The following is a 14,404-nucleotide window of genomic DNA, read 5'->3' on the forward strand; positions in this document are numbered from 1 at the left end:
GATTCGATAAAGAAAGCTATCATTGTAGGTTTTCTTGATTTCTTTGATCCCAATGATACCAGTTTGCTTATTGCTGATGCAAGCCCGACTGGACTTGGAGCAGTCCTGCTCCAAGAAAATGATAGGAAAGAGAAAAGGATTATTGCGTTTGCCAGCAAAGCCTTGACTGACTTTGAAAGGAAGTATTTTCAGACCGAGAGAGAGGCATTAGCCCTTGTGTGAGCTATCGAGAAGTTTAGGTTGTATTTGCTAAGAGCAACATTCAAACTTATCACAGACTGCAAACCGCTAGACTTTCTCTTCAGTCAACGTTCGAAACCATGTCCACGAATTGAAAGATGGGTTTGACGTCATATATGAACCAGGAGCTACAAATTTAGACGCGTTATCACGACTGTCAATGTCTCAACCAGAACCGTTTGACGACGAAAATGAAGCTTTCATAAAAACTCTTGTGGCAACTTACGTGCCCAAGGCAGTCACTTCACAGGAAATAGAGGCACATGTTGAAAAAGACATGGTTCTTAAGGATCTTGTTGCAGCTCTGGAAGGCGGTCAATGGACCGAGGCTGTCAAGTGTTTCAAACCATTCGAATCCAAACTATTCCGATCAGTAGATCTCATGAGAAGCCAACGTATAATTGTACCAGAGTCGCTGCGGTCTCGAATTCTCCAACTGGCTCATGAGTCACACCCGGGAATAATATCTATGAAACGAAAGCTGCGTCAAAAAGTGTGGTGGCCCGGGATGCACAAACAGGTGGAGAAAATAGTGAAAAGCTGCAAATCATGCATGATTGTGTCTGCGCTCGACCCTCCGGAACCCATGCGATCTACGTGTATGCCGGAAAGCAGCGGACTTCGTCGGGCCATTACCGTCTGGATGAATCTTTTGGTTATCGTTGATTATTTCAGCAGGTTTATAGAGGTGATAGTCCTGAAAGAAATTACTGCGGCAACGACGGTCAAAGCCTTCGACGAGACGTTTTGCCGGTTTGGGATGCCAGAGACCCTTAAAACCGACAACGGTCCACAATTCAGAAACGGGGAATTCAAAAGCTTCTGTCAGGAGTACGGTATCGAAGTTCGTAAAAGTACTCCTTATTGGCCACAAGCGAATGGGGAGGTTGAGCGTGTAAATGGCATGATAAAGAAACATCTGCGAATAAGTCAGGTAGAAGATACGGATTGGAAGTGGAACCTACAAGTACAAATTCAACTCCTCACTCCACCACAGGCGTCGCACCATCTGTATTAATGTTTGGGAGAATATTAAAAGACAAGCTTCCGTCTGTTCCACTCAAACCTAACAAAATGGTAGAAGAGATAAGAGACAAAGATACAGAGCAAAAGCACAAAAGCGCAGAATACGCCAATCTACGACGACGTGCAAGAACAAGTAACGTGCTAGTGAGTGATACAGTTGTGGTAAAAAGACCCACCAAGGAGAACAAGCTGATATCGAACTTCAGTCCAGAAGAGTGGATGGTTATCGAAAAAAACGGTTCACAGGTAACACTTCGTTCAAAAGTCTCTGATAGTATGGTGATATAAGGTGCATACATGGCTTACAAAACGACATTTCCCCGAAAATGCTGTTTGGTCGAAATGATCACTTGGCTCAAACATTTGGCCAAAAATGTCGTTTGGCAATTTGGTTGGTAATGTCGTTTGGTTGAGTCAGAGACGTCTCACTTTAGCGTTACCCACGACGTGATTTTGAATTTGCATACACGCGGCGTCTACGCCTATACAGTAAAGTATTTAGTGCACATCAGTCCTGGCCTGAGACGAGACCTGCGAAGACGCTGCTTCTTCTCTATTGTTTTGACACTTGTTCTTTTTTTCATCACAATTGACCATCGAGTTTCAACTGTTTCCTTGAATGTTTCACCTAACTAAGCCCAAAAGGGCCCCAAATGGCCGGAGCGAATTGTTATGACAGCAGCTCTCCGTGGGTGCGTGTGCACGCCACGGAGGTCTGACCAGAAGAGGCCGAGTCATGGCTTGCTGCGCACTGATCGACACGATGAGTTGTTAATGCATAATCACACGCTGATGGTAATATACTCAAACCCCACAATTTAGAATACTCGTTAAAGTGAAAAGTCTTTGTAAAACAAAAGTCATGCGGAATGTTTTATTTGGGATACCAATATTTTCACACAAAATGCTACTGGCTGCACCTGACAGTACTGCTGTTGACTGGCAGCAGCTGAAGTAACATTTTTCCTCTTTGCAAGTCCCGCCCCAGATCCTGGCCAAAACAACATCAGTCCGCATGGAGCTACTGTCAGGCAGCATGTAACCAATCTTCATCAACGGTCGAATAGGTCATTTCGCCGAAAAGGTCATTTGGCCGAAAAGGTCATTTGACCGAATAGAACATTTCGCCGAATAGGAAATTTGGCCGAATAAGACATTTCATTTTTTCAAAAGGACCTAAGTAACATTTTTTTCAAGAATTAATTTGAATACTGCAATCTCTAAATTCATGCATATGCAGAGTGATGGAACGCATGATTAATAATCGATTGACCCATGTACTAGAGACTGAAGAACTAATCGGCGAGAATCAATACGCATTCAGGAAGGGAAAAACGACAGCAGACCACCTTGCTTCCCTAGAGGAGACCATCGATGAGGCGTTGAGTAAGCACCATTACGCGCAAGTAGTTTTCATGGATGTTATCAAAGCATATGATACAACGTGGAGACGCCTTATACTTCAACGGCTTAAGGAATTGAATGTTGATGGCGCTATGCTGAGATTTTTAACAAAGATGCTAGAAAAAAGGACATTCAGAGTTCTGGCAAATGGGACGTTATCCGACGAAAAAACAATGGAGACAGGATTATGCCAGGGGTCTGTGCTTAGTGTGACTTTGTTCCTTATAGCCATCGATACAATATCACAGTTCCTGCCACGTAACGTAAAGTGTCTAATCTACGCAGATGATGTTATCCTCATTGCCACAGGAGAAAATATAGAAATTACGCAAGCATGCTTACAGGCAGCTCTAACAGAAATTGAGGAGTGGCAGAGAAAGACTGGCTATAAAGTATCTGCTGAGAAAAGTGCAACAGTAATTTTTCGACGCGCTCGATCCCGCAAACCCAAGATACCCAACCCACTTCAGCTGAACGACAGCAGTATTCCACTGAAACCAAGTCATAAATTCTTGGGAGTGACATTCGACTGCTTCATGAAGTTCCGGAAACACGCAGAAGAAGTGAAAGCTATCTGCCAGCAACGAATCAATTTCATTAGAAGCATAACTTCAAGAACATGGGGAGGAGACAGAAATACCCTAATTAAAATCTACCGGGCAACAGTGTTGGAAAAAAAATTGTATGCTGCTCCAATATTATCTAGAATGGACAACGAGGGAATTAAGTTATTGGAAACAACTCACAATGCGGGATTAAGAGCATTAGTGGGCGCATTTCGAACCAGCCCAGTTACCAGCCTACAAGTGGAAACCGGAATTCCAAGCTTGAAAACACTCCTAGCACAACGAACGGCGATCTTTGTAGCACGCAAACGAGGAATCAGTAGGCCAATCGATGGTGAAGTTGATGAATCGTCCAGAAATCTCATTAGTGACGAGGAAGATAGTTCTGGCGAAGAATGGGGAATAGTACCTAGCAGGAAGGATACTGCGACAACAAGAGGAATAAAGTTCATCGAAGAATTGCAGTTAACATTGCCACCCATAATGACCTTTAGCCGCCCACACGTTGCACCTTGGGAGAAAAAGTTTGTCCAAACGGACAGGTGCCTGTACACCTTAAGTAAAAAAGGAGCGCAACCAATAGAACTACGGCGAAAATTCTGCAAAATGAAAAATACAAAATACAGAATACACTCAGCAATATATACAGACGGCTCGAAGAAAGACGAAAGATGTGGTTTCAGTGTAGTAAGCAAGGATCTGATAATACGCAAACGCATAAACGATAGAAGTAGCATTTTTACTGCGGAAAGCTTGGCTGTCAAAGAAGCGTTATCCTTGGTGGCAAGTCAAGAGCGCGTTGGGGCCTACATTATTTGTACTGACTCCATGAGTGTGCTGACTACGTTACAGATGAGGCGAATCAACAGTAAGTGGAAGGATGATGTGACAGGATAAAATTAACAAAAGTAACAAAATCAAACTCAAAGGAACCGAAGTTGTACTCTGCTGGGTCCCAAGTCACATTGGAATAGCAGGCAATAGGAAGGCAGATGAGGAAGCAAAGAGAGCACTCGAAATTGAACGGATAGGAAGCAACGTGATGGATATTAATGAAACTAGAACAATAATAAAAAACCAGTTCAACTATAAGTGGTAAGCAGAGTGGACGTCTACCAGGAACAACAAGCTAAGGGAAGTCAAGCAAGGAGTCGTGTGATTTTAGCTAAGCTTAGAATAGGACACACGTTACTGACGCATAAATATTTGTTGGACAAAGAGGATCCACCTTTATGTAGAATTTGCAACAACTTGTTAACGGTGAAGCATATTTTTGTGAACTGTTTGGAATTAGGCCGTAAACGACAGGAAATTGGTTTACCAGATAATATAAAAGAAGCACTAGCCGATGATGAAGAAGCAACAGGAAAAGTGATAGAATTTTTGAAGGAGATAAACTTTCTAAACGAAATATGAATGATACCTAATGAAAGTTCCAATGGATCTGAATAACAAGTTAAAAGGTCCTAAAAATAAAATTTAAAAAAAATTACACCGGTCAATAGCTTTCATTTTGTTCTGTTGATTGCGCTATTCAAAATAATTCATGAAATGTTACTTAGGTCCTTTTGGAAAGTTAAGCAAGAACTGAATGGGAATGGGACATTTGCCCGAATAGGACAATTTTACCAAATAGGACATTTGGCCGATTAGGACATTTGGCCGAAGAGGCATTTGGCCGAATAGGTTATTTGGCCGAACAGATGATTTGGCTAAATAGGTCATTTGATCGAACATGTCATTTGGCTAATAGGTCATTTGAACAGTGAGAAATGAGGTGTGAAAAATAAGACTTTTCACAGTGAAAAGTGAGTAGTGAGACGTCTCACTCTCACTCTTCATTTCTCATTTCTCAGTACAAAAAGTGAGAAGCTCGAAGTGAGTAGTGATGCGTCTCACTACTTACTTCGCGGTTCTCACTTTTTACAACTTGTAGCATTCAGTAATTTTGTATATAGTTTTGTAAATAGATTTTGTAAATAAATTAGATTGTAAGTATACAAATCTTTCAATCGCCAATAAACTAAGATATAATTTTCCCTTGACATAGGCAAGCGAGCATTAATCAAGCAGCCAAGCTTTCCAAGGTCAAGGCCATTTGTTTCTTGGATAAGGTTTGAAAGGGATAGCAGCGCGACTATCTGGTCAAGTTATCAATCGTGCCGATAAAGCCACGATTGTACACAAAGGGGTCGGGAAATGACGTACTTCCGGTTGTATCCGAGTCCCACCTTCCTTAATCTGAGGATTCACAGACTCGATTTTTCGCCCGTGACTACTCGACAAGTTAGAAGTGTCCGCGTTGGTCTAGTAATGTTTCGTTGTGCATAATAGGCCAAGATTAAGTGTGCGTTGCAGGATTGTGTGCGGTAGTAGGAGATAATTATAAAAAGAAAACAAAGCAATCACATCGTACCCCAGCGCGACATTTCTCCCCCGACGGACGAAACATTCCTGGCGATCGTAACCTGCCAGAAGTGGACCGATCCATCACCATATCGGTCCGAGGGAAGGCCAAGGGACCTCCACGAGGTCGAGATCCACCAGCCGGCAAGCAACTGCCATTCCGTTTCGTCGGCTTCATTGAGGAGCGTCATCACCGGCGTCAACAAGCCGGGAGCGACGACCCCACCAGCAGGTCATCGACAGGGTAAGTAAGCCCAAACAAACCGGCGAGTCATCAAACCCTTTTTTTTTTGATCGGAGTGCGGCGTCCGAGGAGGGCGCTGCGGAGGAACTTTTTTTGTGTGCCAGTTTTAGACTGCAGAGCCATCTAATGTGCTAACAGAAAGCCGCAACAATCTTTCGCGAAATTCGGAGTCGCAAAACCGACTATCGCTTGGGTCCGCCATCACGGACCCTTGAAAATGCGTGCGTGAGCCGTTTTCGTCACCACCAAAAATCGAGTCGAGTAGCAGGAGCGCAGACTAGTCAGCAGCTGCGCTGCGTGGAAGAGTGACGTCATGTTGAAACATACAGCATAGAGCACACAGATGAAAATAGAGTAGAAGTCAGAAATGAGAAACCGCACACAAGCTAGGGAGTAGATAGTCATGAACGAACACAAATACTGAACGAACGAATCAAATCCCCAATATTTATGTGTCCCTGGTAGTATTACGGCAATAAGTGTGTTAGTTAGTTAATGAAATGTTTCTTTGTCGTATCCTGTGAATATTGAGTGGTGCGAATTGAAAAATTGGACGTCCCTCTACTCACTTTTTACAGCGAGAATTAAGAGATGAGGAGTGAGAAATGAGACATCTCACTTCTTCAACAGGTTTCGATCACCGCTTCCCTAACCTTTCGGACTTGTATTGCTTTTTTCCCGGTGAAATAAAAACTCGCTTTTGATTGTTTTACATTTTAATTTTGTTTTTCGGTCATCTTTAGAAATATTCGCCCTTACGTTCGGTTTCATTGCCAGAATTTAACGCAAGGCGTAATATTTCTGAGGATAACAGAAAAAAAGTAGGCTGAAACGTAAAAAACAAAAGCGAGTTTTTATCAACATCATAACAATCCAAAAAATGCTCTTGATGCTTTAACCTTCCGCGACTCGCTTCAACTTTTACAACACGAGAACACGCATGTTGTAAAAAGTACAACAGTCCGAAAATCCGTTATATTGAAACCAACTGAAATGATATCAACGTGATTTTTTCAGGAAAATAGCAAAAGGTATACCTAGATACTCCATTTCTCAATAAACAGCGCGATGTTTCATTAATCAGCACAGAACTGGATTCCCGGATTCCACGAAAATTATGCGTCGGATTTTCTATCCGACCGCACAGAATAAAATGAATACACGGATTGGCGTCCGATACGTAACATGTTCAATCACGAACTTATTGCATCACTCTTCGACCGCGTTCCATGCGTTTAATCCCGAACTCCGTATTTGTCTCAACCGGGCCAGGGGCAATACAAACGCGCGTTCCACCGGAAGCCATATAAATACATTTCTTTTCGTTTCCGCGTCGAATAAAACATGTGCTGTACTTTCCCGATGACTACAAAGGATTGGATGTCAATATGTTGAGAAACTGTTTAGATGGCAAGGTGGCGCTACACACTTAATTTTTTGGGAAAGGGTCGTTTGGCCGAAACCCATTCGGCCGAAAGCCATTTGGCCGAATGCCTCTAGGCCGAATATTCCATTTGACCGAAAGTTATTTGGCCGAAAGGGTCATTTGGCCGAAAGGATCATTAGGCCGAAAGAGTAGTTTAGCCGAAAGGGTCATTTGGCCGAATAAGTCATTTGAAAAGTGAGAAAGAAGGAATGATAAAAGAGACGTCTCACTTATCACTCTCTATTTTTCTCTTCTCACTGTAAAAAGTGAGAAGCGCGAAATGGGTAGTGAGACGTCTCGATACCCACTTCACACTACTCACTTTTCACAGTGCACAATGGCAAAGAAATTGTCCATAGCGCGAATAAATTCGTGAATAAATAAAATCGCGCGAATAAATAAAAATAGACCTTGTCATTTTGGGTAATAGTTTTGAAATAATAGAACGTGGGATAAAATAAGCAACATTTTAGCTTTTTTTAGTCGAAAATAACTCCACTCGACTCCTTGGAAAATTCCAGATCAGACTAGTAATGTGAGGTTATTTGTAAGCAATTTGAGGAATATGAGAACTTGGGGTAAAATCAGCAAGATCTAAATTCTCAACATCGTGCAGTAAATAGAGCTCACATAACACGATTTTTGGCAAAATTTGAATTCAAATGTGTTATGTTTTGTCGATTATTTGTAACTCCGAACTTGACGAATTACATAACCAATAAAGGGCATTGGGGTAAAACGAGATCTTTCGGCTTCGTGCAGTGAACTTAATCACCTTTGCACGATTTCCCAGAAAGTTCTACGATTTGTGTCAAAATTTCAGCGCAATCCGCCGATACCAAACCGAGATATTGAATTTATTCGCGTTATGGACAATTTTTTTCCCATTGTGCAGTGGTAAAGGTTGTATGGTTAGGATCATTGACCATGAATTTACTCCCAGGTCATTAAATTTCGGCGGTGAAATTGGGAAAAGCTCCCCAAAGAAAACTATTGAAGGGCACCTGCTTTCATGGTCCCCGTACTGTGCCAGATCGAGGCGAATAAGAACAGTCGACCATTGACACCACTGTCCAAAGATCCAGAAGAACTTGATTTACTTACATCTGGGCGCTTCTTCATTGGTATCCCATTGATCAGTCTAACGAATCAGTCAGTCCCATTGATTTTGCAACAATCCAACCGTTTGGAACACTATCGAAAACTTCAACAGGTCATTCAAATCCATTGGCGGCGATAAAGAAATCAGTACCTCGCCTCGCTAACTTATCAACAGAATAATTGTTTCAAGTATCGGGTACGCTGTATCACTCACGTTTACACCGAAGTAATGTTACTGCAAGAGAAAGAAACAGCCATCCGTAGCATTGAATCTAACGAAGCTCTTGGGAACGATCGCATATCTGCCGAGACGCCTAAGGCTGACCCTATGCGATCCGCCCATCTTCTGCAGCAAAACAATTTCCAGCTTTGTAACAGATGGAAACAGATACGCTGTACGCTGAAAGCATCCAATATCTTGAAAGTTTAAAAAGCATTTAACAAACAGGAAGTTAACGCACCAAAATCCAAATATTTAAAACCTACGTACGAAATGAACTGCTAGGCTTGTGAGGCATGGTACGTATCAGTTTAGAACACTCAATGGGTGGAGGTCTTCATTAGCATACGTCTGTGGTATACAGTTCGAACTTGATGGTCATTGAAATTCGAGAACTGAAATAAGACTGGGTTGGCTAATATGTTGACAACTCTCAACGCTCGATTGGCTTTGATGATGGTGATTCGTGAATCTCTGAATAAATGAACCCATGGTTTGCCAGAAAAATCGCCCGGATTAACAGTAGATTGAAGACTCATACGTGCAATGATTTCTTTTCTGATCTAAATATACAAATCTGCTACCATAAACAAATTTCAAATAGCGTGAGGAATTATAATATCTCCATAATTTTGCTTCCTTTTTAGTATACATTTACTACTTTCTATTTTAGTCTATTTTAGTCTTGGATACTGCTTGGTTTCACCTTTCTGTACAGTACTCAATTTGATATTCACTAAATCACTTCTCTGTAACTCGAACACTTTCGACAATTCCTGGTTTCTACTTGCTAAAAGCTCATATTGGTTTCAATTCCTTGAATCCTGGATAAAATGACTGCTCATTGAACTCATCCCATAATCCACAAAGTTAGAATTCTATTCTTATGTTACAATCAAAATCCGTGCTCGTTTCTAAAACTTATCCGGTTCGACGCGGCTAAAAACGTTCATTGTATAATTCTACGTGCTACTTACAATTTGACATGCCTTGTTATGTACAAATCAATCTTTTCATTAAATATTAACCCGGTTAGTATCAGTTACTCAGTTTACATTATCGCAGTTCACTCCCGATTGAAGAGATTCGTCTGTTTCTTGAGATTATTCTTCCATAAAAAAAAATAAATATATTTACAACGGATTTATAAATTAGGCTGCGCAGCACCGCACTTCTACCGACCGCCATCCGGGTCCTTTTTTGGCCTTAGAATAAAGTTCAGATTGTACGCCGTATTAACCGCGTAGTACACGTTGGCATTGTTCGGTAGCAGCAGCTCCTTATCGGGCAGAACCTGCGACAACGTGTACTTGTCCGGGTCCCCTTCCAGACCGAGTTTCAGCATCGCATTCCGAATGACCTGCGGCGTTCGCTCGTTGTTACCCAGCATGATGCTCTTGTACAGCACGATTCCGTCCAGCTCGACATGATCCGTCTCGTAGGTAACCTTGATAATGTAGAAATCGGGCGATCCCTTCTTCAGTGGAGAATCCTCCTTCAGTTGACCGTTGATGACGGGAGTATCGTGGCCGTTGTGGTTTTTGCTTGCCGAATTGGAATTACTGTTGTTGACCCTGTTCGACTGGGGTGTCCGGATCAAGCCGGATCCATTAAGATGGTTCGACTTCTGACTACTCGAGGTGGTGGATTCCATCGAAAGAGAAGACACACTGCTGGCAGCAGAAAGGAGTGACGCATTCGGTGGCGTCACGTCTCGATCTAAAGAGTTGTTTCGAGAACTGTAGCTGGAATTAGGGGAAACAAAATAATTATTAATGGGACTCCCCGAAGAATGATTAACTTCTCACACATACCTCGCGTTGGACGCATTATTGATGTCGCAGTAAAACTGGGAACCAGCCCCGCTACTGCTGTTGGAAGCGATTGAATCACTTTTCTTGTGTCCCTGATGACTAGGCCTTTTGTTCGTTTCCGGAGGTGGTTCCAATTGGCAGCTTAACGTGTGCGCCTCCCGTTCGTCGAGCACCAGTAGCGAAGCAAACCATCGATCGAACAGCGCATCATCTGGCAGGTGGTACGTGTTGGCAGCACCCTGTAGCAATTTAATCTGCGCGAGCACCTCGAATTCCTTTCGCCGCTTATCAAAATTGATTAACCCTTCCGCAAGGGTGTCCGGGATGGCAGCGTGAATCATAGTAAGATCCGTCAAGAACGTCCCCAGGTAGGGGATAGTTCCGTGGCTGATTAGAGTGTTCTGCTTCTGAAACACCTTCTGCAAATGCCGATCGTTCTCTCCGACCGTGTCAGCAAACTTGGCCGTTCCTTCCCGCATCAGCACCTCTCTCTGAGCCCACGCGTTGTTATCTTCGGAGAATATCCGCGCCAACTCGGTGTAGAGTTCCAGTTTTTCACGCGGCAATGCCGCCCATGTTTTCGACAATCGATAAACGGCATTCGATTGCAGCCCGGAAATGATGGCTTTCAGTGACGAGAAGTTCTTCAGTAATCGTAACTCTTGGGCGATGTCGATCCAGGTGGATATAAGCAAGGCTCGTTCCTGAAATCAATATGATAATTATTCGTTTGGCATCGCTCATACAACTTGGTCAATTACCTGTGGCTTTAACCGCGGTTCGATCAGTATGCTGGATATGACCCGAAACGAAACGGCATTGAACTGGGTGACGGTGGCCAGTACCGACCCGCACTCGTGCTTGTCCCTGTTGGACCAGATCGATCCCAGGCACTGGTGCGGTATGAGCCGTTTGAACAGTTCCATGTCCATGCGGGTGAGCTGCTCGGCAAAGTGCTTCACCGGAATGTTCGGGAAGCGGTACGAGTTGAGCAGATGGGAAGGGGGCCCTCGGAAGGCGGGTGTTAGGCAGAGCCCCCCGAACTGATCGGTCAGGTCGGACCATGGCAACGGAGGTGGTATTCGACTGTACTTATCTAATCTATTTGTATACCTGGAAGAAGTGAACAGATTTTGAATACAAAGAGTTGACAGACATTGTTCTATGGCAATTAGAGTCTTATTTGATACCACGACATCCGTAAATGAATATTAAATAATGGGGAAGGGTCGTTTGGCGGAAACCCATTCGGCCGAAAGCCAGTGAGCCGAATGCCACTAGGCCGAACAAATCATTAGGCCGAAACCCATCTGGCCGAAAGTCATTTGGCTGGAAGGGTCATATGGCCGAACGGGTCATTTGACCGAAAGAGTCGTTTGGCCAAATGCGTCGTTTGACCGAAAGAATCATTATCATTTGGCCGAAAGGGTCATTTGGTCGAAAGGGTCATTTGGCCGAAAGGGTCGTTTGGCCACAAGGGTCATTTGGCTGAAAGGATCATTTGGTCGAAAGGATCATTTGGCCGAAATGGTCGTTTGGTCGAAAGGATCATTTAGCTGAAAAGGTAGTTTGGCCGAAAGGGTCGTTTGGCCACAAGAGTTATTTGACAGAAAGGGTCATTTGGCCGAAAGGGTTATTTGGCCGAAAAGGTCATTTGGCCGGAAGGGTCGTTTGGTCAAATTGGCCCTTTCGGCCAAACGACCCTTTCGGCCAGATGACCCTTTCTTCCAAACGACCTTTTCTGCCAAATGACCCTTTCGTCAAATGACCCTTTCGGCCTGATGAGCCTTTCGGCCAAATGACCCTTTTGGCCTGATGACCCTTTCGGCCAAATGACCCTTTTCGGCCAAACGACCCTTTCAGCCTGATGACCCTTTCGACCAAATGACCTTTCGGCCTAATGACCCTTTCGGCCAAATGACCCATTCGGCTAAACGACCCTTTTGGCCAAATGACTTTCGGCCTAATGCACAATGGTCGGATTCGTCAAATTTCACGATATAAATCAATAACTCGAAAACCATCAGTGTTAGAGTTTTGACGCCTTAAGAAGAAATAATCTACAAGAAGAGATCTATTTTTGGTGTAAGTTGCCATTAGGGTGGCCCTTCGGTAAATTTTTTTGGAAATGTATTTTTTTACGCTTTTGATTTAGGAGTTCATATAATTCTACAAAGTTGTAGAGAATTTAATTCTAAGCATTTTTGCTTAATAAACATTTATTGTATCTCATATAGGTGATGTTTTATGACAAAATTGCTAAATTTAGATAGGGTGGTCCCGAAAAAAATAGTTTTTAGCTTCCACTTTCATCAATTCAAAATATTTTCAAAAACTGTCTTGGCATCCCTTCACGGTATTTGGATGGCGCATCTTTTGGTTACATAAGATGGTTGATAGCTTCATTTTCCAAGCGTTTTTTCATGAAAAAGTGATATTTTTCTGAGCATTCTAATGAAGCTAGTAGCAAATATTAGCAAAAATTTCAATTGTAATCTAAAAGTATACATGCAGGCCCGTCAAATCCATGGTATTTCATTTGTCCATCTTTGTCCACTTTTGTTTGATGATAGTATTATTTTTGTACGAAAAATTAAGGTGAAACACATATATCATCTTTTGGATTTTCACAATATTTGGTAGAATAAAAGACAATAACACCGTCTTCGACCAGAGGTCGTACAGACTGAACACTTAACACCTAGACAACTGACAGGACACATAATACCCAGTGGACCGGTGGAGAATTTTTCGATCACGAAAAGTTTCCTTCTTACCGAGGCAGGAATCGAGCCCATGCTCCATAGTCCATGCCTCTAGACGATTGACGGCGCTAACCGCACGGCCACAAAGCCCACAAAGAATCGTTTTTTATCTAAAATATTTAAATCAATTCGTGTAAAAAAGAAGTCGAAAAAATCATTTTGACATTTTAACTACTGGAACGATTTTCAAGGTGCTTAAGAGCGCTACTTTTGTGGCGAAATACAAAATCATAAAATTCAAGTTGGTTTTTCATGGCTAATTCGCAGAATAACTTCATTTTCACAGTTTCTAAGTGAGGGTCGCCAATGACTACATGTGATTCCATGAACATTGATAATTGGTCCAGTAGTTCAAAAATTATGTTTTAAAAAAATATTTTTTCAAAAATGTTGATTTTTTCGACTACCCTGGATCGAAATTGGACAAAATTAAAAAGTGAGTTTATCTATTTTCGAAAAAGAATGATTCTACCAAATATTGCGAAAATCAGATATATGGTACATGTGTTCTCCATGGAATAGCTGATTTTTCATACAAAAACTAATATGATTATCAAATAAAAGTGGACAAAGATGGACAAATGAAATACCATGGATTTGATGGGCCTGCATGTATACTTTCTGATTGCGATTGAAATTTTTGCTAATATTTGCTACTAGCTACAGTAGAATGTTCAGAAAAATATCACTTTTTTATAAAAAAACGCTTATAATATGCTTGAAAATGAAGCTATCAACCATCTTATGTAACCAAAAGATGCGCCATCCAAAGACCGTGAAGCGATGCGAAGACAGTTTTTGAAAATATTCTGTATTGATGAAAGTGGAAGCTAAAAACTATTTTTTTTCGGGACCACCCTATCTAAATTTAGCAATTTTGTCATAAAACATCACCTATATCAGATAAAATAAATGTTTATTAAGCAAAAATGCTTAGAATTAAATTCTCTACAACTTTGTAAAATTATATGAACTCTTAACTCAGAAGGGTAAAAAAAATATTTCCAAAAAAATTTCACCGAAGGGCCAGCCTAATGACAACTTACACCGAAAATAGATCTCTTTTTGTAGATCATTTCTTCTGAAGCCGTCAAAACTCTAGCACTGATGGTTTTCGAGTTATCGATTTATGTCGTGAAATTTGACGAATCCGACCATTGTGTAATGGTCTGTTCGGCTATTGGGCCGAAAG

General features: G+C 42.0%; 2 protein-coding genes across 7 annotated transcripts in view; one reads left to right on the plus strand and one right to left on the minus strand.

The window, feature by feature from the left end:
- The first annotated feature begins 400 nt into the window (after positions 1-400).
- Positions 401-1,258, plus strand: LOC134222809 (uncharacterized protein K02A2.6-like). Its single transcript, XM_062701958.1, has one exon. It carries the CDS (start codon positions 401-403, stop codon positions 1,256-1,258), a length of 858 nt encoding a protein of 285 aa, XP_062557942.1.
- Positions 1,259-9,127: 7,869 nt separating this feature from the next.
- Positions 9,128-14,404, minus strand: part of LOC134226060 (ral guanine nucleotide dissociation stimulator-like 1) — a 230,919-nt gene continuing 225,642 nt past the window's right edge. For all 6 annotated transcript variants that reach the window (XM_062706579.1, XM_062706576.1, XM_062706577.1 and 3 more), the window contains exons 6-8: positions 11,209-11,560; positions 10,448-11,151; positions 9,128-10,378 (exon numbers count right to left, since the gene is read on the minus strand). In XM_062706579.1, the coding sequence (XP_062562563.1) occupies positions 9,808-10,378; positions 10,448-11,151; positions 11,209-11,560 (1,627 nt within the window). In that variant the 3' untranslated portion in view covers positions 9,128-9,807. The remainder of the gene's footprint in view (positions 10,379-10,447; positions 11,152-11,208; positions 11,561-14,404) is intronic.

The sequence above is a fragment of the Armigeres subalbatus genome, chromosome 3 (assembly GCF_024139115.2).
Source record: "Armigeres subalbatus isolate Guangzhou_Male chromosome 3, GZ_Asu_2, whole genome shotgun sequence".
Classification (NCBI taxonomy): Eukaryota; Metazoa; Arthropoda; class Insecta; order Diptera; family Culicidae; genus Armigeres; species Armigeres subalbatus.

Bases quoted from the DNA above. Each gene is read 5' to 3' on its own strand.
- LOC134222809 (XM_062701958.1), top strand. From the start codon at position 401: ATGTCTCAACCAGAACCGTTTGACGACGAAAATGAAGCTTTCATAAAA.